The following is a 20,447-nucleotide window of genomic DNA, read 5'->3' as shown; positions in this document are numbered from 1 at the left end:
TTGAATCAAGTAAATTAAATGCATTGCTTTTTAAGTGTGGAACGTTAACTTTAAGAAAAACATTTCATGTAGACAGATCATGGAAGTTATTAATTTAGGTTGATTAGAAAGCTAGCTAGTCAGCAGTGTATAAGGTAACCTACAACACATACTTTATTCAACTGTAAAAAAGAAATTACAATGATTATAGCTGGCTAATATTTGATAGTTAACACATCTTACTATCAAACAGCCTCACAACATAGCCAAAGCAGAACAGTGCACATTCACTCAGCTGTTCGCTGAGTAGATTAGACTATCACAGCAAGATATACTGATTGTTAAATGCACTATCATCAGCCTCTCATAACTCACTGGTAGCTACCCTAATGGCAGATTTTCACCATAATGCATAATCGATGCTTTACTGATGTTGCTCACTGACAGTGGCGACTGACAGTGACTGTCTGACTTTCTACGACTGGAGTGGCCACGCTTCTTTTCAGGAGGGCACCTTTTGGCTACAACACGAATTTGGGTTCTTTTCTTACTATGATACTATCATTTGTGCAAACACAAATTAGAGGAACAGTGGCTGTTTCGCAACAAGATCTCTATTTTGCTTGGTGGAAGTTTCTTTTTTTACTGGCAAAGCAGTTCATGTTCCAGTTCCAAGCAAAGCACATCTGTAATAGATGTGATTCCAATGAACAGTCAAGTCAAAAGTCAAGAAGTTAAGATCCTTCGATTAACCTGTACGCTGAGAACGCAAATCTTGTAGCATAATTGCCAAAAAGGGTCCATCCGTGGGACTCCACTTGCATTTTTTCAGCACGAGGATAACATGTGCAGGTCATTTGCGGCGGTGTGTTTATTCTGTGTCTTTTAGTTGCCAGTGATTGCATTTACAGATGTTGGTTCCATTCCAGTTCATTGGCCCTTTGGGTCGTGTGGTGCACCTTAGCAGCCTTGACTGAGCTGCTGTACATTTAGCAAACCTCCCCCTTCACTGCATGAGATTCAGGAATGGAAAACATTGCATGAGAACTGACATTTCTGGGAATTTAATGGCCTGCACACTTCCTGAGAATTTGGAAGTGTCCGTGACATGTACGAGAATTTCTTAGTCTACTGTACACAATCAATTATGCATAAAGAAAGTGTCTGTGCATTTCTGGTTTATTTTGGTTTATTTCAAGCTAAAAAAAAACTGGGCAGAAACACCATGATGTATATTTCTGTTACACGTTTATTTTGAAACAACAGCAGTGACACATGCTTATTCTCAAAAAAAATCTATTTGTATGAACTTAATGCTACACATTTCCTTTCAGTCAAATAAGGACAGCATATAGATGCTCAATATAAAATGCATTTGCAAGTAATCAACATATTTTGGTTCATTATATGTGTGTAATTAAATGACTTTTTTAAAAAGTTTAAACTATCTGAGATAGTTTAAAATAAAAATTTTCAAATATTTCCTGCCATTTTTATCGTGAGAGAAAGATTTATTTGGATTTCTATTTATGCAACCGTAAACCTATGACCATGCAAAAGTCAACTACAATGTTTACTAAGAACAATGGTCAAATTAACCATGAAGAATGTATGGTATTTGGATGTAGGTTTGATATAGATAACATTTAATGACAATGTCAATATATTTTACACAGTCTGTGGCTGCTGAGCATTGCTGTATGAATTGCTTATGAGGGAGTGTATGTTCAGTAATTTCTTTTGTATCTCATACTTATGTATATTTTACGATAAGTAAAATTTAATGAAAACGTGTTTTTATCCTTGCCCAAGAATTGGGCCAATCTGGTGGCAAATTCCAATAATATAACATAGCTAAGACCTGGGGTCGGCGAAGCTGCGTGCGGCCCTTTTACTGCCCTGTTGTGGCTCCACAGAAGACTTAGATTTAGAATGCTCATTTGCCACTCTGTTGATCATTCAAACACAGTTTTAACACTAAATGGTCTTGAATGCTGGAGTTAACGTAGCCTCTATCTCCTAATTCACTAACCTTTTAACCTTGAAGGTTGGTATGCAGACTGCAGATCACCAAAGCAACGCAGACAACAATCTCACCTAGCTAGTAGCTAACGAAACAGCAAAGAGAAAGATTTAAGATGAACATTTATAATTTAGAGATGAATGGACAAACGTATTTGATTTCATAAGCACTCCTGATATGTTTAAACTGTAATGAGAAATTGTCAAACTTTTCCCATTCCACCTTAAATGGTGGCGCATTTACATTCTGGCACATTCTCACTTTAAGGTGAAACAGGAAAATTTGAACAAGAAGCTGTAGATACAGAAGTTGATTTCAGGCTTTCGAAAAATTTGAACATTGAGAGACATCAAGAAACTATTCTACTTTTGTGGAAAGGTTTTCTGCTGAAGGCGAGAGAAAAGCAGCTATAGCATTTATATTATTTATATAAATTTATATTTTTTAGCCGATATTAGTACATTATTACATACTGGGATATATTTACAGCCAAGAAGTTAAAATGGGCATAAAATTTTGTGGCTCCCAAGGTGGTTAACATTTAGTTTGCTGACCCTGGGTTAGACAAAGGGCTCCATTCAATTTCAGTGTGTCATTTTAAACTTCTAACATTCATTCAGAATTTTAAAAAATCCTCAGAATCTCAAACACAGCTAGACATGGCTGTCTTATAATTATTTGTAGGGAAATAATATGTTTGAATTATAGCACATTGTAGGCTGTAGTGTCAATACATTAAGCAGTTTTTATGTTGTCCATTCTGTGCAGTGCCAGATGGTAAATGTGTATAATTTTTGCATGCTTTCTGGATTCCTGGGCAACTTTCTTATGAAAAGTGATTTGATGGAACATGAGCACATCACTGCAAAGAAACCTGACTGAAAGGAGTAAATCTTTTTAAAGGAACTCTAATGTTATATGTATGCTTTGTGAAACTGTACAAGGTTGCAGAAATGGTCCTTTTTGGTTGATCCCTTGTTTTGTGCTATGCTCCATGCTTCATTCTGCATGGTTACTAGTCATGTACATTCACTAGCCCCTTTATGAGAAACACCTTGCTGGAGTACAGGGAGTAATCATAATGGGTAATCATGAAACAGAAAAGAGCAAAAACACTGGGACATAAATGCACTAAACTGGAAGCAGAGAACACAACACACAACAAGCAAGGAACAGCTGAAACACACAGGGTGTAAATACAAGAGGACTAACAAAAACACTTGAGACTAATGAAAGGGTGGGCTACAAACAACACACAGGTGAGACAGATAACATATATTTACATTTATAAAGGCTTATTTTAATAAATGCCAGTTGTCATAACTTGGCGTAATTAAATTACAACAAAATTGACAAAAGCAGCAATTAAGATTTTACACTTGTTGAAAGTTGTTTATGTAGGTTTATACCAGTTGTTATGTAGGTCCCATGTAGCCTTATGAATGCTGACCTTTAGTTGAGTGTAAATACATTATAAGAGACTTGCAATTGCAACAAAATGACCAAGAAATCTACAAAAGAAACCACTTATGATTGGAAAATAGATTTATTCTTGAAAATACTGTACTCCAAATGAGATATGACATACAAAGCAGCCATGTACAGTAAATTTAAGGTAGTTACTTTGGCGGTTCTTTCAGTTTTCTCCCACTGCCTAAAATGTCGATTCCTGCATCTAAATTGGTTTGGACAGATTCACCTTTCATTGGGTTTAAAAATCCAGTGTCTGTAACGCAGATCACCACATGCTTTTGGTGATAGGAGAATGGAGCTCCACTGATGAAAAGCAATGTACACAATAAATAGACATACACTTATTGTATATTCATAAGAGAGATGAGAATTGTTGGTGAGCTATTTACAGAGTCCCTTTGTAGCATCTGTCATTTACAGCACCATTAAAAAATGAAACTTGCATTGGTTAACATCAGGCTCCTGAGACTCCTCCTCTTTTCCGCTGATAAATGAAAACCTCTGTATCAAAAAACGGCCTGAGAGGGGACTTGAGACGCCAGTAGTTGGCTGGATTTTTCTGTAAGCCTTCTAAGAAGAAGTCAGGTGTCTACTCTGCTTTCTTGGTCTTCCTCTTGCGAGTGCCTTCACTCAGTTCTTCCTTGGTTTTGGCTGGAGAGGCAGGGGCAGCAGTAGCTGCTGGAGCAGCGTGATGATGGTCATGGGCTTCTTCACCACCGAGAGGAGAGCCAAACAGAAGGTGGCAGAGCCAGGACTCAATCAGAGCGAAAGGAGATCCGTGAGAGTGGCGAGCGGTCATAATCACCTACAAAAGAGGTAAAGTAGGTCCAATGGAATAAACAGTGTAATTGGCTCTGTAATAAGTCACTGTAATAAGAAAAACATTCTAAAAGTTAACTTTACAGGAGGAAGAAAAGCATGCTTAAAATCTGTTAATAAACAGTTATATGCAAATATTTCTGCGCCCCAGTCAAATTGTATGTATTGTTGATTTTCTAGGTGAAAATTTGTTGACATATACTCTACAGAGAACACATCCCTGCGCATTTTTAATGTACTATTACCATTTATTTGCTGTATTTAACACATTGGGGGGGCAGTTTGTATAAAATAAAAGAAAACAAAATGGAGTGACAAGTCTCGGTGAACAATATGGCAGAAATAAAATGACTGCGATAAATATTATACCAATATCTCACTTTTTGGAGATTTAACAAGCAATTTACAAACAAATGTACCAGCGAACCACTGAATTTCTTATACTTTATCTTCTTCCCCTAATGTCGACTCAGCACATCTGTGTGTTTTTATGTTTCAAAATAATAATAATTAAAGGCTATCAGGACTCAGTGGAAAAGAGAGAAGGCAATACCTTGGAAGTAGCCATGAACAGAGTGAAGACACAGATGAGAGTGCTCTTGGACACAGGAAGCCAATGTGCCTCCTGGAGTGTAAACAGAATGGCTCCATACAGACTGGCTTTGGTAGGGCTGGAAACACACAATGAGATTAGGGTTAGGGTTACTTACAAAAAAACTGATATGAGTTGATTACTACAGACAATATTGTTGCATTTCCCTCTTACATCAGTAACTGACCAAAGGCTTCTAGTGTTTTTCAAGTCAACAGATTTTCAGTTCTCTAAGGCCCAATCTCATTTCACCCCTTGCCCCTACCACTTAGCCCTTGGCCCTCCGTTTTGCGCGTTCATGTCTACGGTTAAGGGTGTCCCAATTTTTGTTGAGCCAGAGGGGTAGGGCGAAGCGTTAGGGCTATACGGCTCTCCAATTGGAGGTTTTTCAGAGGCGCACTCCAAACAGAGTTTATGAGAAAAAAGAAGAGCAACCACAGAAAGTGTTTTTTTTTTTGTTGTTGTTTAAAAAAGTTATGATAGCATTATTTTAGTTTAATGTCGTTTCAATGCATTATGGCCATTTTTCTTTTTTTTGTAACAAGCATAAAAAATTGCTAAAAGTATGCTAATGTCTCGGTAGCTAGCTAGCTAACTTTCCCTTAAATAGTCCAGCAGTATTGACGTCTGAAGCGCCAGAGTGTAACTGCTGCACCATTTAAGGTGGAATGGGAAAATTCAAACAAGAATAGCTGACTTCAGCTTCATATCACCAATGAATTAGCGGTGGTCGATGAGAAATAATTGTCTTATACTCCCTCTTGCATATGTTACCCTAAATGTAACTAAAGCCCAGTGGTGACGGGCTGAACTTTTCCCTTCTGTCCTATCACTGAAGTGTTAATTAGATGATGTTTTTTTTGAGGGCTGTCCCATTTCGTACCAACAACACCCTTTGTAACTGTGTTCCAAAGGTTTTGGCTGACACTCGAAAACAAGGGGTAGGGGTAAAAAGAAGAAATGGGATTGAGCCTAAGTCTAGAGAAATGCATCAAAATTACAGTCCAAGGTAATCAACTGTATTCCTGAGATACTGCAGATAGAATATATTCAAAAATGTTGGAATATTCCTTCAAACATGAGAATCAGACTGCAGCTTTCTTGACAACAAAATATCGTGTACTGGTACAATAAACCACTTTTTGAAAATCATACACATTACCATCATATCAATATATTCCATCCACATTACTGAAGACAAAAATGCAAAGTTCAACTGAGGGGCAACCAAAACAGGCAGAAATTGTATTTTATGGCTACTTTAAAAGGGGGCTGAGGATAACAGGAGGCTACAGGGGTCGAAGTCATAGAACTTAAAGAAGGGCACAGAACTGAGGAAAGAGCACTTACAATGACATACTGAGAATTTCATTGGTCTCTGGCCTCCACAGTCCACGCAGCAGTTGCTCGAAATTTGACATGAGAGCTACTCCTGACCCTATAAGGACATTAAGAGAATGAGAAAGTGTCAGGTGAGAACAGGCCCTCACGCCTCAGCGGCCTTATGAGGATTAACACACTTCACTGCACGGACTAAGATCATCTTAACTATGACACTCCAAACCAATCCTCATTCTGCTTTTGATGATCCTAGTTCAAAGTCTTAGCCCCTAATCTTCTTTACATCCAGCAACATTACTAGAGGAAATACAATTGTAAAATATTTTAACTTATTTTAGATGTCCGGCAAAAAAATTATTACAAAACTTTATATCTTAAATTCCATCAGCAAGACATGTTTGGTGTCTAAAGATTGCCTCTTTAGTTTTGTGCATGAGCTATGGGCTAAAGTAGCTAACAAATAATAGAGGCATTCTACTGAACTGATTCAAAGTCATAGTTTGAAAGTTGAAAACATGCTTCGGATTTTGGACTAACTTGGACTTTAGAGTCCTTATACCCTAATTATGTTCATCTTATTCAAATAAACTACCAAAACAACAATAAAACTACCAAATGTTTTAGTCATGTGGCCATGAGGGACAGGGATGCAGTCTCACGTCCTGCTCTAAAATGCAGGGGTGTGGCTAAAATAAGGCTTTGCCCACAGACAAAGAATCATGATAAACCTTAATCTTTCAACTTCACTTTAAAAGAAATCAAAAAGATCTTTGAAAAAAATACAAAAGAACTGCTGAAGTTGAAATTGAGGAGACACGCACCTCTCAAAAATAACTATCTTAATTAGTGCATTAGGTTGAAATAGATCATAACATAATCCTTGTTAAAATCTGAATACATAATGTATCCATTTTATATATATATATATATATATATATATATATATATATATATATATATATATATACATAAGTTTTACTATGTGACTGCAATTTAAACTAACCGGTCCATATACCAATTAGTATTGTGCTAGCAATATGCTCTGTGTTAGCACTTATGTTACATAGCTGAAAACAGTAGTGACAGACATATTCAGTCCTGAATTTTACAGTTATAATTTGAGACAAGTATCTGGTGTTTGAGCCATGCAGTTTTACACAATCCTAAGTGACAGTGTTTAAATTGCTTGGTAGCTACGTTAGCCTCATACTTTAGCACACAACTAAAGAGGCTGATGTAAAAAACATAATAAGTGTAAAACGTTTCAGGAGCGCGCTTCCTCAATTTAGTTACCTTTAAGGCCAAAGTCTAATCGTTTTTCGACAAAAACATGCTAGCAGGCCATATGAAGACATGATGCAGCCCTTCATCTCATCTATTGTAATGTACTTACCCTTGACATAGCCAGTAATAACCATGATGAACCAGCCATGGTGATAGGCGTGGTGAGCATGGTGGACTCCAGCAACGATTTTGCGAGTCCGGACGACTTCTTTCATGGCCACCAGCACCAGCTTAATGGGCAGGAACGCGATGCATTTGTAGAACAAGTTAAAGGGACAGAAGAAGATGAGATACCTGTGGTGTTCAGCCAGCATAGAAAAAGAAAATAATAGAATTTATTTACAAAATGGAAATTACAGTAAATACCTCAGGTATAAAGCATATTACTACAGTAATAAGAAAATCTTTTTTTCACACCACTTCAAAACACTAGTTGCCCTATTTTTGGACAATGGGACCAATTTACTGATCTAAATTGTTCTTCTACATTCATTGGTTATAAAATCATTATACCCTGTATCTCCTTGTACAGTCTTTTGAAAAGCAACACTTTCAGGCTTTTTAAGTTACAATCTCCTGTACAGTTCTGGAGATACCTTAAAGGGTTCATATCACAGAAAACTCATTTTGAAGTAATATGTGAACATTGTTGAACTTTTCTGCCTAAAGTAGTTTGGTCCTGCCCATTCATACTGAATTTACAATGAGTGTTTCAGCTCTGGGTGCTTTTTGAGTGAGACACAAAACAAGACAATGAGAACAGAGCTCATTTATCTTATATCAGTCTTAAAGGCACAGTAACAAAAGCAGCCTATTTGGTCAGCTCAACTCAAAATGATATAGTAACTGATTACATGGCTTTTCTTGAGTTGACTCAACATGAGGACACACAACTCAAATTTCTTAGTCAAGTCAAAAGTTCTCTTAAAGCTTTTACTACTGCATCTAAGTTTTTTTATACTCAACTTCATCATCAACCAAGACTTTCTCCATCACACCATCCTGCAAGACAGTGAGTACACACTCTTGGATGGCTATGGCATCGCTGGGGCTCAAACTGAGTAAACTGAGAAACTGAGTAAAAAAAAAAAACACAGATGCTGAGATGCAGATCTAGAAACAAGATCTAGAAGCTTGGAGATTTTTTGACTCAACTAAGACCTCTGAGTTGTGTGAACTCTGGTGTGCTCAAGTTGACTCAACTCAAGAAAAGCCATGTAATCAGTTACTAAATCATTTGAAGTTGAACTGACCTCTCATTTTTTAGTGTAAAATTAATTCTGCCCAATTTTGATACATTAAACCATCCTTTTTATATTTTGACTTAATTTGCTCAATTATTCTTTGGATTACTTGATGGTACTTGGTATTTTTCCTTCATTTGTACCCATCTGTGTGTAATTCCTTTTCATTTTAATTTTATTTCACATCAGCAACAATATGTACAATTGATAGAGTTAATGAATGGAATTCTTCACAGCAATGCTTATGATGACTGTTGTTATAACACTTTCTGCACCTTTAAGAGCTGGCACAAACTGGTTATGTAAATTCTTATGGAAATCAGTCCAGGTTAGTGATCCATTCCAAAGACTCTCACCAGACAGCTGAGGCCAGGAGGATGTGGCTGTTATTATGGAAATAGTCGATGGGGCTGTGTCCAAGCATGATGTCTGCAAGGATGTAGCTCCCAAAACAGTAGAGCATTGCACAGAGCCAGGAGGCCACTGGGCTTTTGCGGGACACCTCCACTGAGCCTGCAGACAGCAGATAGCATTGCAATCTCCTCATCCAAAGGTCTTTGTACAGGATAGATATGGCAAGTGTGTGGATATCTGACATATGGAACTGTGTTTTATCTACGTTCACATGAAAACTGCATAAGCACATACTGTAGCAGGCAGGTCTACTTCAATACATGTTCACTGCATTAAGTTTCATTTTTGGACAATCCTATAACTGCATAACAATTACATTCATTCACGTGTTGCTTAAGCATTTTTTAATGAAAGATTTACATTTTCTCACATTTCTCACATCACATTTTCTCAATCTGTTAGTAATTCCTTAATAAAACTATCACAAATACCTAGATCATATATCACCAATATCAGAAAAGAAAACAGAATCTTGCTACAATTTCCCTGTTTTTCCCTGATTTCTTTTGTCACACATTAGAGCATCATTCAACAACATGTATGAGAAAAATAATATGTCTGTAGAGCATAGGTCTATCTATTCGTTTTTGTGTGTGGTCCCCTAAAACATCTGGCATCTTCCTGATAGCCTGGCCTGGCAAATTCAGTAAAATGTTTTATTCATTAAGGCAAATATCAAGGGTAACTTGAGCTCTAAGAGGCCTTCTGAGCCTCCAAAGCTATATGGATGAAGAGACATGGAACAGGTGTGGCCTGGTTAAGAAAGGACATTCGCTAGGCATTTTGACGGAGAAGTGATCCTATCAAATGTTGACTAAAAATAAGTGTCAGCCTGTTGCGTCTCATTCGTGGCAACTGGCAGGCCTGCTTCGATCTTTGAACTCCAACATGCCCCAAAATGTCGTAGCTCGTTCATGAGGCTTGTCAAATGGTGTGAGGCATGTGAGAGCAACTGCCTGACCATGAACATTCATGGGACGTGTATAGGCCTTTTTTTATTCATTCTGTCTATCAATAAACAGACTGGACAGCGTTAGTGAGGACGTGTCACTCCGATGTGATGTAAAAACTGTGATGTTAGGCTTTTCAAGACGTCTAGTGGTAGTTCGGTTATTCCTAAATACTAAGTAGTGTTAAAAACAAATCAGAAGTAATTTACACTGCTGCGGTCTACAGAATTCTATAGAGTACTTGAGTTAGCAAGATTAATCATGCACTTCTTTTAGTTAAAAAGCACGTTTCAACATCAGGTGAGCTTTAGTGTGATCAGACATTGCAGTGCACCAACATCACAGCGAATATCATAGTTCACTACTGGAAATGACATGGCTGGCGTACTACTGTGGTGACTACATTTGTCTTAACTCTACAGCCACATAAGGGAATAAGTAACAGGCCAGTCATAAATGATTAGTCTCACGTGGTCATTACAATATGAACATCTGTCCAGTTGACTAGGAGCATTTCTGTAGGCTACTCTCATTTTTCATGCATTACCAAACAGTGGTTTTAATAGGCTACAGTGGAGGCGCTCTTGCTGTTGTCTATTTAGGGCAAGTCTATTTATTGCACTCTGCTATGTGCCCTCACTCTATCAGATTTCTAGCAGGGGGGCTCTCAGAGTCGCCTTAACTCTAATAAAAGGACAAAACGGTGGGGGGGGGGGGGGGGGGGGGGGGTGGACTGTAGAATAGCTAAAAAAATTAAGTTCCAGTGCATACAGCTAACAGCATGGTCCAACAAATAGGTCCAACAAATAGTATTTGGTCTAGTATACCAGCCATAGTCTTGGACGTATATCTTGCAGCCTAATTCAAAAAGGGAAAACACTCAAGAAGGAATGGACTGGTAAAAAAAACAACACCTGCACATGAATATCTCACACACGTCTCCCAATCAATATTACTGACAGCTTTACCACATATCTCAATAATAATAATCAGAGCTTCAGGCTTACCTGGTTCATACTTGAGGTAGAGTATGGACACGATGTAATAGGCGAGATCGAAAACTGGAAACATGGCCATTTTTGAAAAATAGTGGGCAATTTCGCCCAGATTTAGGATATCCAACACCTCCATGGTCGTGCAGCTGATGACTCTAGCACATGAACAGACAGCTGTGTGTGTGCTGCGTGTTAGACTGAGGCGACTCGCCTCAAGCCCCCCGTGTCCGTCTCCCCGAGTAAAGCAACTCAGGACACATAAACCCTCCTATTAATACACAGCTCCTCATCTGCACCACCGAGCTTAACGCGCCTCTTCAGGATGGCACAGAGCCGCCGCGCAGCGGTGAGCAGCGCAGCGCTACCGCCCCCTATGGCCGCCCAAAGGAAGGCCAGTGCACCAGCAGCCTGTCAACAATTAGAAGAGCCCACCATCTCATAAATGTTTTTGTGTTTTAGTGTTTTATTATGAGCTCTTTACTGGTCTTAAGTGAGCAGGGTGAAGGGTCTAAAACTGTGTCCCAGGGTGCAAGATTAAAAACACTGCTGTACTATTACCTAAGTTCAGTGAGAGTCTGCATATACTGTGCTTGCTGTATTGTTTTTTTCAATCAATCAATCAATCAATCAATCAATCAATCAACAGGCGTTAAAACATAGACCCAAGCTTAAAATCCTGATGGATATGATGTGCCCTTCATCCTCGTGTCCTTTCGTGCATCGCCTTTTGCTCTAGTAGTAAAGCTGGACACGACCGACAGGTGGCGCCAGTGAGTTTTCAGTTAACGTCATTACATGTAGGAAGAAGAGGGAAGACACGGCTGTAGGCAAAATGATCGGAGATCTTCTCATTTTTGGGTAAATTGTTCTGATACTGATAAAACGAGAGATGTTTTAGAGCTTACTTTAAATGAATGTCCTTATTTTATTAATTCCCATAACGGTAGGGGACAGGTCACTGTGTTTTGGGTAAGACAGCTAAGTTAGCCGACTAGCTGCGGTTCCACGTCACGCACTGTTTGTGTTTCTGTTTCTTGCAGCACTCTGTTAGTGAACGCTGGAGCCGTATTAAACTTCAAACTGTAAGTCTAAACATGTGTTGACATCAATACAGTTAGTACTGATGTGTATTCTTGTTAAAGGAGAACGTCATCGACATAGCTAAATAAATGGTTGACATGTAAACAAACTCGTTCAGAGCGGTTCGGTTGAAATGCTCATTTGCCGAGTGAGGTTTGGCACAGCGTTGGTGATAGGAACCAGACGTCCACCTCTAAAACCCTCACAGAACTTTATTGCATGAAATGGTTATAAATATGCTGAATACAGTGTCTGTTGTCTGACACTTTCTGACAGTTTTTTGTTATGTTTTGTGATAAAGTTTTGGCTAATATGTTTGAATCCATATATTTTAATGCGTTCATGGCGGAGGGTTACACACGGTGCGTTGTAAGGCAAAGTAGTCCTCAAAGAAACTCATTTTCAGATATATGACCATTTCACCTTTATCAAGATTACACATAAAAACTCAGAAGACACGTGTAGGTTCTCTGGTGGTTTTGGATAGTAAATAAAATGGCTATGTTTGTGTTGAATTCAGGGTGACCCCCCTGGTTCCTATCACCACCACAGTAAAGAGTTTCTCACATTAAGTTTTGCTACAATACCTTGTCCAAACATATCTTGTCTTCATTGTTTTCACCGACAGGAAAAAGAAAGAGTCGCAGTCACATGGGTTTGGAGATGAAACGGGCAGATCTAGTACAGGTCAAGTTGGTTATCTAATACAGTGGTCAGCACCACCCCCAAACACACACACACACTCCTTCCAAGATGGTCCACAATTTCCCTTCATTTCAGTGTGTTGAGTGTTGGGTTGAGAACCACTGATCATACATGATTCATACACATGTTCTCTTGCAGTGCCATTGGGTAGTTACTACTAAGGCTCTAACGATAAATGATACACATTGTAAAATTTAATATGATTTCTGATTCTGAGGTATTAATTTGAATTGATTATCAATATTTTATGTGATAAACCAATGTCTTGATTCTAATTGTGTGCAAGACAGATTGACTAAGAGTAATACAGTTTTCATTTAAAACTAAAGATTAGAAAATAGAATGTCATTGTGCAAAATAGTGGACTTCAATCTGACTGGGTTACAAACATTTCAAATATATAGGAATATATAGGAAGCACCCAGATGATCAGTTTTGGTCATTGACAGTGGCTTCCACAAAAGAAGGCAATTGTGAGACCATTGAAAGAAGCAGAGGGGCATATCAGTGATACACTTTTAAGACTTAAATGTTTTTCATTAATGTATTGAAATTATTACACACTTTACAGTTAGTCTGTTTCATATGCTTAAGTGCATTTTTTGTAAATATTAGTACTTGTGTTAAACTGTGTTTGTGAGAACAGGAATCTGTTTTACCTGCAGTTCCATTTGCTATTCACATTTAGTTCCTAATTCATTTTTGGTGTTAATTTAATTCCATCCTGAATATAGCAGCGCCTTGACTGCTTTACTGTTCCCTACACCTCTTATTTTGCCTTAGGATTTTATTTTAAGAGAGAATAATAGCTCCTAACAAACTAGATGCTGGATATGTAAAGATGTTCTACTGTAGTTCTATAGGGAACTCTGTACTGACCGGATAGTTTTTGAGTTTTTAAGGGTTACAGCTTCTTGTATTTGAGTCATTGCAGTAACAGTACAGTAACTTGAGGAAGACGTTAGACTGCTTTACCCACCTCTGGCTTTAGTGAAATCCTTGGGAACCCTTAGCCAATCCTCACATATATTCTCACACAAGGGCAAGGGAGTCCAATCATCTACAAAGCACTGGTGGGATTGCAGGTTTTCATTTGACAAAGTAGGAGCACACCAGCAGGATCATTTGCTTAAATCTGTAACATTCCAAGCTTATTACATACTAAGGCTTATTATTCATTAACTACAGGGATGTTGCGAACTAGTGGAGCTTTTCTTAGGTTATAGAACTGTGTAATAAAACTTTGGGCCTTCTGGTGGTCCTATGGCTTTGTAAGGGGTTAACTGTTTTAACAGTTAGAATCAGATGTGCCCCTGCCTAATTGGAATGAAAGATTACAGCCATCCAGCCCTTTGCAGAAGGAAAAAAATAAAAATGTGAATTGGCCGGGGTGGGGGGTGCATAGTGACTGAAATGAAAATTTCTCCTTTCCACTTCTCAAATGCAGGTGATAACATCAGAGAGTTCCTACTGAGCCTGAGGTACTTCCGTATATTCATAGCTCTGTGGAACATCTTCATAATGTTCTGCATGATCTTGTGAGTATCTTGATTGGTATAGACTAATCTGTATATGTAAATGTTCATTATATATGTATTTTATGTTTAAGTTGGTTATTATAGCATATTTTTTATTTGCTCTAGGTTATTTGGATCATAACACACTACTGTGCCATGCCAGACCTGAGACCAGTTTGAACATAAAGGACTATCCTCAGCCCCCTTTTTTTCTCTTTTTTTGTTTTGTTTTAAGGCAGGTGTTGGTGGGGTGGGTGTTGGTTTGTGGTGTTGGGTTAAACCTTTCCAAAAAGCACCAAGAACTGAGCAAAACATTTGTCAGTCATTTCTTACATTTTACTTTCTGTCCCAGACAGTAAGACAGTCTTACAGGTCAAGTGTTTGGGACTCACACTGATCACACTCTTTTTGTCAATGTAAAAGTCAAACTGCCATCTCATCTAGATTTGCATGTCAGTTGATGTGCTTGTGTTTGCAGGCCGAAGTGTTTGTGAATATTTGCTGCACACTTTATTACCTATGGATTAATGCAGCAGTGCAGTAATATAAATTGTTGAGTTTACTCCATTAATTTATGCTTTCAGTAAATCTAAAGTTTCTCAAAATGTTATTTCCTGTTAACTTAGTGAGGGTAGTAGTTAAATGTGTAAATGATATCAAGATTTTTTTTTATAAAATGAGACATTTTTAACAAGTGATGAAGTGGGCTTAATTTTGTTTTCTTTTTGAACAAATTCTTTCACAGTCGTCCTAAAATGCATAGGCCATTGCTTTAAATGGATGTTTTAAGTGCATTTTAGTCAGTTCAGAAGAATTTTGTAAAGTTTACAGATAACTTCACTTTTTCTTCCTTGGGAATTAAACAATTACCTGTATTAAATGTGACTTGCATTACCTCAGCTCATGCTAACAGGTCACTTATCAAAAAAAAATAAAGTAAAAAAACTGAACATAAATAATGTGTTATTAGAGTTTTGAAATTGAACAAATGACATTTTAAGGTATTGAGTGTGCTAAGCACAAAGGTAAGATGGAAATGATTTGTCTATTGTATTTTATTTCAGAGGGGCTTTTCCAGTTCTCTGCAGTAGTCCCATTGTCCCATCTCATAGATTAAGACATCCCAGGAAGGGATAAATGTCCAATGTAATGTTTTCCAAAAAAGCAAAACATTAAAATAAAAATGACTGCTTCATTAAACAAAACGTAAAGCTTAAAACATGAATGAATGAATTTATTTATTTATTTATTTTAAACATTCACTCTCAGATCCTGTTTCTGGGTCATACTATGGATGAACTGATCATTTTACAGCGCATGTACAACAGTCTACAGTAAAATACAGGGCTTTATGTTTGTTCAGAAGAATGTTACGTTTAAGTATTGAATGATCCATTTGTCACTCTGAATTTCAGGAATGTCTTACAAAGTTTGTGAGAAAAGGTTAACACATTCTGTCTCTAGACGCATCAGTGTCAGTTCAGTTGGAGACAACACAGTTTGTGTTGAAATATTTCTACAAGACACAAGTTGGTGTGTTGTTAGTTAACATCACTTTACTTTTAGTTCTGTGCTGGTAAAGTAAATCTTATGACACATTGTTTTAGCTTTTATTCAGGTTTTTCTTGATATCAGAAATTAAATTTTCATTACATTTACATTACATAGTAAACAATTATTATCAAAAATAATTGTATAGTAAGAATTGAATTTTTGCCATAAAAAGTTTCAATGTTACTAGTGGAAATTAAATTTTCACATGTCAATTTAACTCCTAATATCAAGGAAAATAGAAATAAAAGCTATATCAAAGGCCATACATTCTTTACATTTTTACACGTCTTGAACTTGCAGCATGGGACAATTCACTGGTGAGAAATCAGTTTAAAAACGTAACAATCGGAATTTCAAGCATAATAAAAGCCGTAATAGCAAGCTCATGAATATTCATTAAGCTTTGCACAGAACGCCATCTGATTGGCCGAGCCGTTTTATTTCCTATCCAAAACCACCAGTGAAACTACTTTTTATATGTATTGATGATAATGACGGTCTGCGAGTCCAAACCATGACGCTGCGCTGAAAGGCTAAGACAGGCTTAATTCGTCCATGTTTGTACTGTTATTTTGTTCTGTTTGTCGGTTTAGCGAATTTCACCTATCTAAAATAGTTTAAAGTATAAAATGTGTTGTTAGCAGAGGTTTTAGTGTTCACACAGTAGGCGCGCAAACGTGCTAATACTAGTTAGCTAGTTAGCTTTCACTACAGATTTAACGCGCCTGTTCTACTTTATTTACTGTACATATAGAGACAGTCCGTTCTTCAGGCTCCAGTGATTTTACGATGTGTTGTGGACGTACCCACAGCCTCGTCAGCCTCGCCAAGTGGTGTAAACAGATTTGAATGTTTTGTTGCTGCTATAAATGCATAGCATTTGCTAAATTTCCCTCGGGATCAATAAAGTATCTAACTGTCTATCACAGCACAATCTGTGTTATTACTTTAGACTGCTTATCTAAGGATCACCTAGGAAACAGGTTTCCCTATAGTCATAACTTTTAATCATACCACCTCTACACGGAGAACAGAGGGGGACATCTTTAACGAGAGCCCTGAGAAAAGTGTTTTCCCATTGAATGTTGCAGCTGAAGTGGAGTTAAAGTCCAATAATGATGCAGATAATCTATATCTGTGCATGATCATTTCACTCAGTAACTGTTATTCATATTATACCACCTTTACACTGAGAATACAGGGGGAACGTCTTTAACCAGAGCCTGAGAGAAGTGGTTTCCCTTTGTATATTACAGTTGGAGTGGATTTAAAGTACAATAATGATGATGGTAATCTATGTCTGTGCCCCCTGTGTTCTCAGTCAGGGGTGTCCAAAGTCCAAAATAGCCCCCATGCCACCCATGGCCAGGATTTAATTGGAGCTGTGGCTTGTTTGTCTCCTTTCGCCTGATGGTGGCAGCAGTACTGCAAAATACTCTTAGACAGCCAAAGTAAATGTGAGTCCCTCATATGTCAAAGACATTAAATGAAGTTTTCTGGAGAGGACAGAGAAACTAAAAGAACTGTCAGTTACCCGAGTCCACCAGCACCAGCGCCAGCTTCTTATCAGAGCAAATTCAGCAGTTCAGTGAATATGAGCTGTTCAAGGCTGAACATAACCGTGGCTATTTATACGGTTATTTACTCTCATCATTTAATAAAGTGATTTCTGAATGCTGTTGCTGCATTAATTTGATGTGTAAAGATAATATCTAATAAAACTGAAATGTCTACATTTTTATTTAGTTTGTCTTAAAATGCAATTTTGTAACAAGTAAACACTTGAATAGGAATATACTTAATACATTAACATGTTTTATTGTCCCTCTTAAACAATTAAATTATTTATCCTAAGCGCTTACTGGTCCAGATTGCTCTGACCAATCCACCAATAAAGGAAGATCTGCATCTTTTATACAGTGATAGGAAATACAGTAGCACAAAGAAAGCTCAAATTCCATGAGATGATATTTTGATTATTTAAAAAAAAAAAAAAAATGTCAGCTCTCAGGTATTTTGACACAGTATAACCTGGCCTTTTTGAAAAACGTTTGGACACCCCTGACTTAAATCCACTCCAGCTGTAATATACAAGGGTGGACCACTTCTCAGGCCTACTTCAAGATGTTCCCCATGTATTCCCAATGTAAAGGTGGTACAGTCGGACTAAAAGTGAAATGATCACGCACAGACATAGATTAATAGCATCTTGGACTAGAAATCCACTCCAGCTGTAATATATGATGATAAACCGCTTTTCTCAGGGCTGTTGTTAAAGATGTTTCCCCTCTATTCTCAGTGTAAAGGTGATATAGGTTGACTGAAAATTACTAAGTGAAATGATCATGCACAGTTATAAATTACTAGCATCATTATTTGAATCCACTTCAGTTGTATCTCTCCAAGGGGAGCCCACCTTCAAGGCTGCCAGTGAAACCTGTTCCCTGCTGTTCTCATTAATAAAGGATAAAGATCAAAGTTACTGTGTTTAAAGGTAGAACAGATGCTGGTTATCAATATTGTTGCATTTTAATTTAATTTCAGTTGTGCTATATTGTAATTATTGGGGGAAACCTCTTTCCATCACTACCAGGTAGCTCTGTTTCCTCTAACACAAATCAACTGCATTGATGATAATTATAAAGAAAACATACATTACTTACTAACAGTAAGATGTAATTGCACTACAGCGTCAATAGACTGCAGCAGGGGTGTCCAAAGTCCGACCCCAGGCTCAGATGCTACCCGCGGACAGTTCTAATTGGCCCCTGTCTTCTGTTTTAGTTTGTCTGGGTTATAAGTGGCCCGCCAGCCAGTACGTTGCAGTTCTTCCTTTCACCTGATGGTGGCAGCAGTACCGCAAAATTACAGTGTGAATCACAGCACCAACTTCTAATCAGAGCAAATTCAGCGGTTAAGTAAATGTTAACTCTTTGTGGCTGAACAACTATGGCGATTTATGGTGTTTATTCTGCTTTTGTTTAAGAAAGAGATTTCTGAATGATTTTGCTGCAGGTAAAGAACATTAACAAAGCCAAAAATGTATATTTTTTAGTTTGTCTCACAATTACATTACATTATACTTTTGAATAAGCAAACACTTGAATAGGAATATAATTAATACATTCAACATATTTTATTGTTACTTTTGAACATTTGAATTATTTGTTATGAGCGCTTACTGATGCAAACATTTCTCTGAAAGAGCGAACAATATTAAACAGTGACAGAAAGCACAGTACATTTTCTAGGTGCACTTAGAAGTAGTTTAAAATAATAGCACATACGAATTACTGTGCTGTGTAATTCAGTTTATTTATATCACCAACCAAAACATCCAAATGCTTCAAATCTATTTACACAGCTTAGAGAGACTGACGAGGCTGTGGGACATCCACAATATACTCTAAAAATGACTGGATTCTGAACAGTAGTGTGTCTCTCAGTGTACGGTAATTAAATCAGATTTTATCTGTTAAATCCGGTACAAGGAGTAGAAAACGGAGCGAAAGCTAACTAGCATGAACATGTTTACCCACCTAATATTTGATCAATAAAACTTGTGCTCATAACATATTTTATACTTAAAAACATGCGATTAATTCCAAGCTATTTTACAAACAACTGAAAATCGCTGACCAGAGAAACAGAACGAAATAACGGTACAAACACGGACGATCTAACTTAAGCTCGTCGATCTTAGCCCCGCAGCGCAGCGTGAGCTGAAGACGTCATGATTTGGACATGCGCACTGAGGGGAACCGGCGGGAGCGGGGAGGGGGAGGGCTGAATTCACCCTAACAACGGCCGCGCTGAACAAGATGGCCGAGCGTCGGCTAGCGAGAGGCTGAGAAGACAGCAATTTAATCCCGTTTTCAGTCAGGGAAACAGCTGTTTATAGCCGAGAACTCAGTTTACTACCAGGAAAATAAACGCTCTCTCGTTATGCTTATACGTGCGTGTATGCAGGGCTTATTTCGTATATGAAGCGAAGAGGGTGTCCACCCAGCATCACCCTGTGATAAAGTCCTATTAATAGTTATTTTTCCTCTTACCTGAAGAGACACGGAGACGAAGACCAGTAGCTTGTATAACCGCAGAAAGAGATGTCACTGCTGTGTGTTGGAGGTAAGTGAGCATTATTAGAGGATGGAGACGAGAGGCTGGGTCTGAGTACCAGCTGCTGGTCGTCGTTTCTGAGGCGAGCTCAGTTCAGACCCCACTGTATTATCATTTGATGTGTTTGCGTTTTAAGACGTGTGAAAGCACCTTGTGAAGATGTGGACACTGACTGAAATAGCAGAGACTATAGCAGGTTTGCACCCTTCACTGATCAATACGTCTGATCAGGAATCTGTAGGGCTGAATTTACTAGAGATGCTCTTTCATTTTGAGCGCAGATGCCGTGAGAACTGTGACACGAGACAGAACAAGAGGCTTTTCCTTTGGTTCATGGTCAGTTTTACATTATAGCCTG

General features: G+C 37.9%; 3 protein-coding genes across 13 annotated transcripts in view; 2 read left to right on the top strand and 1 right to left on the bottom strand.

The window, feature by feature from the left end:
* Positions 1-3,529: 3,529 nt before the first annotated feature.
* On the bottom strand, positions 3,530-11,437 carry tmem38a (transmembrane protein 38A). The gene is made up of 6 exons (XM_017702249.2): positions 11,127-11,437; positions 9,112-9,268; positions 7,621-7,805; positions 6,237-6,324; positions 4,848-4,965; positions 3,530-4,280 (listed from the first exon to the last, which is right to left on the bottom strand). Exons 1-6 carry the CDS (start codon positions 11,248-11,250, stop codon positions 4,065-4,067), a joined length of 888 nt encoding a protein of 295 aa, XP_017557738.1. The 5' UTR covers positions 11,251-11,437; the 3' UTR covers positions 3,530-4,064.
* Positions 11,438-11,890: 453 nt separating this feature from the next.
* On the top strand, positions 11,891-15,635 carry smim7 (small integral membrane protein 7). Its single transcript, XM_017702324.1, has 5 exons — positions 11,891-11,972; positions 12,155-12,196; positions 12,823-12,881; positions 14,347-14,437; positions 14,543-15,635. Exons 1-5 carry the CDS (start codon positions 11,947-11,949, stop codon positions 14,556-14,558), a joined length of 234 nt encoding a protein of 77 aa, XP_017557813.1. The 5' UTR covers positions 11,891-11,946; the 3' UTR covers positions 14,559-15,635.
* A 4,126-nt stretch (positions 15,636-19,761) lies between these two features.
* unc13a (unc-13 homolog A (C. elegans)) overlaps positions 19,762-20,447 on the top strand; it is a 58,462-nt gene continuing 57,776 nt past the window's right edge. For all 11 annotated transcript variants that reach the window (XM_037545591.1, XM_037545590.1, XM_017702321.2 and 8 more), the window contains exon 1: positions 19,762-20,098. In XM_037545591.1, coding sequence (XP_037401488.1) covers positions 20,077-20,098 — 22 coding nt within the window. In that variant the 5' untranslated portion in view covers positions 19,762-20,076. The remainder of the gene's footprint in view (positions 20,099-20,447) is intronic.

This window comes from Pygocentrus nattereri, chromosome 15 (assembly GCF_015220715.1).
Source record: "Pygocentrus nattereri isolate fPygNat1 chromosome 15, fPygNat1.pri, whole genome shotgun sequence".
Lineage (NCBI taxonomy): Eukaryota > Metazoa > Chordata > Actinopteri > Characiformes > Serrasalmidae > Pygocentrus > Pygocentrus nattereri.
This window is presented reverse-complemented; position numbering and strand designations above follow the sequence as displayed.

Bases quoted from the DNA above. Each gene is read 5' to 3' on its own strand.
- tmem38a (XM_017702249.2), bottom strand. From the start codon at position 11,250: ATGGAGGTGTTGGATATCCTAAATCTGGGCGAAATTGCCCACTATTTT. The intron at 9,269-11,126 runs GTAAGCCTGAAG...TGCTGTCTGCAG, and splicing joins CTACCTCAAGTATGAACCAG to GCTCAGTGGAGGTGTCCCGC. The intron at 4,281-4,847 runs GTATTGCCTTCT...CCTCTTTTGTAG, and splicing joins TGTTCATGGCTACTTCCAAG to GTGATTATGACCGCTCGCCA.
- smim7 (XM_017702324.1), top strand. From the start codon at position 11,947: ATGATCGGAGATCTTCTCATTTTTGG. The intron at 11,973-12,154 runs GTAAATTGTTCT...TGTTTCTTGCAG, and splicing joins GGAGATCTTCTCATTTTTGG to CACTCTGTTAGTGAACGCTG. The intron at 12,882-14,346 runs GTCAAGTTGGTT...TCTCAAATGCAG, and splicing joins AACGGGCAGATCTAGTACAG to GTGATAACATCAGAGAGTTC.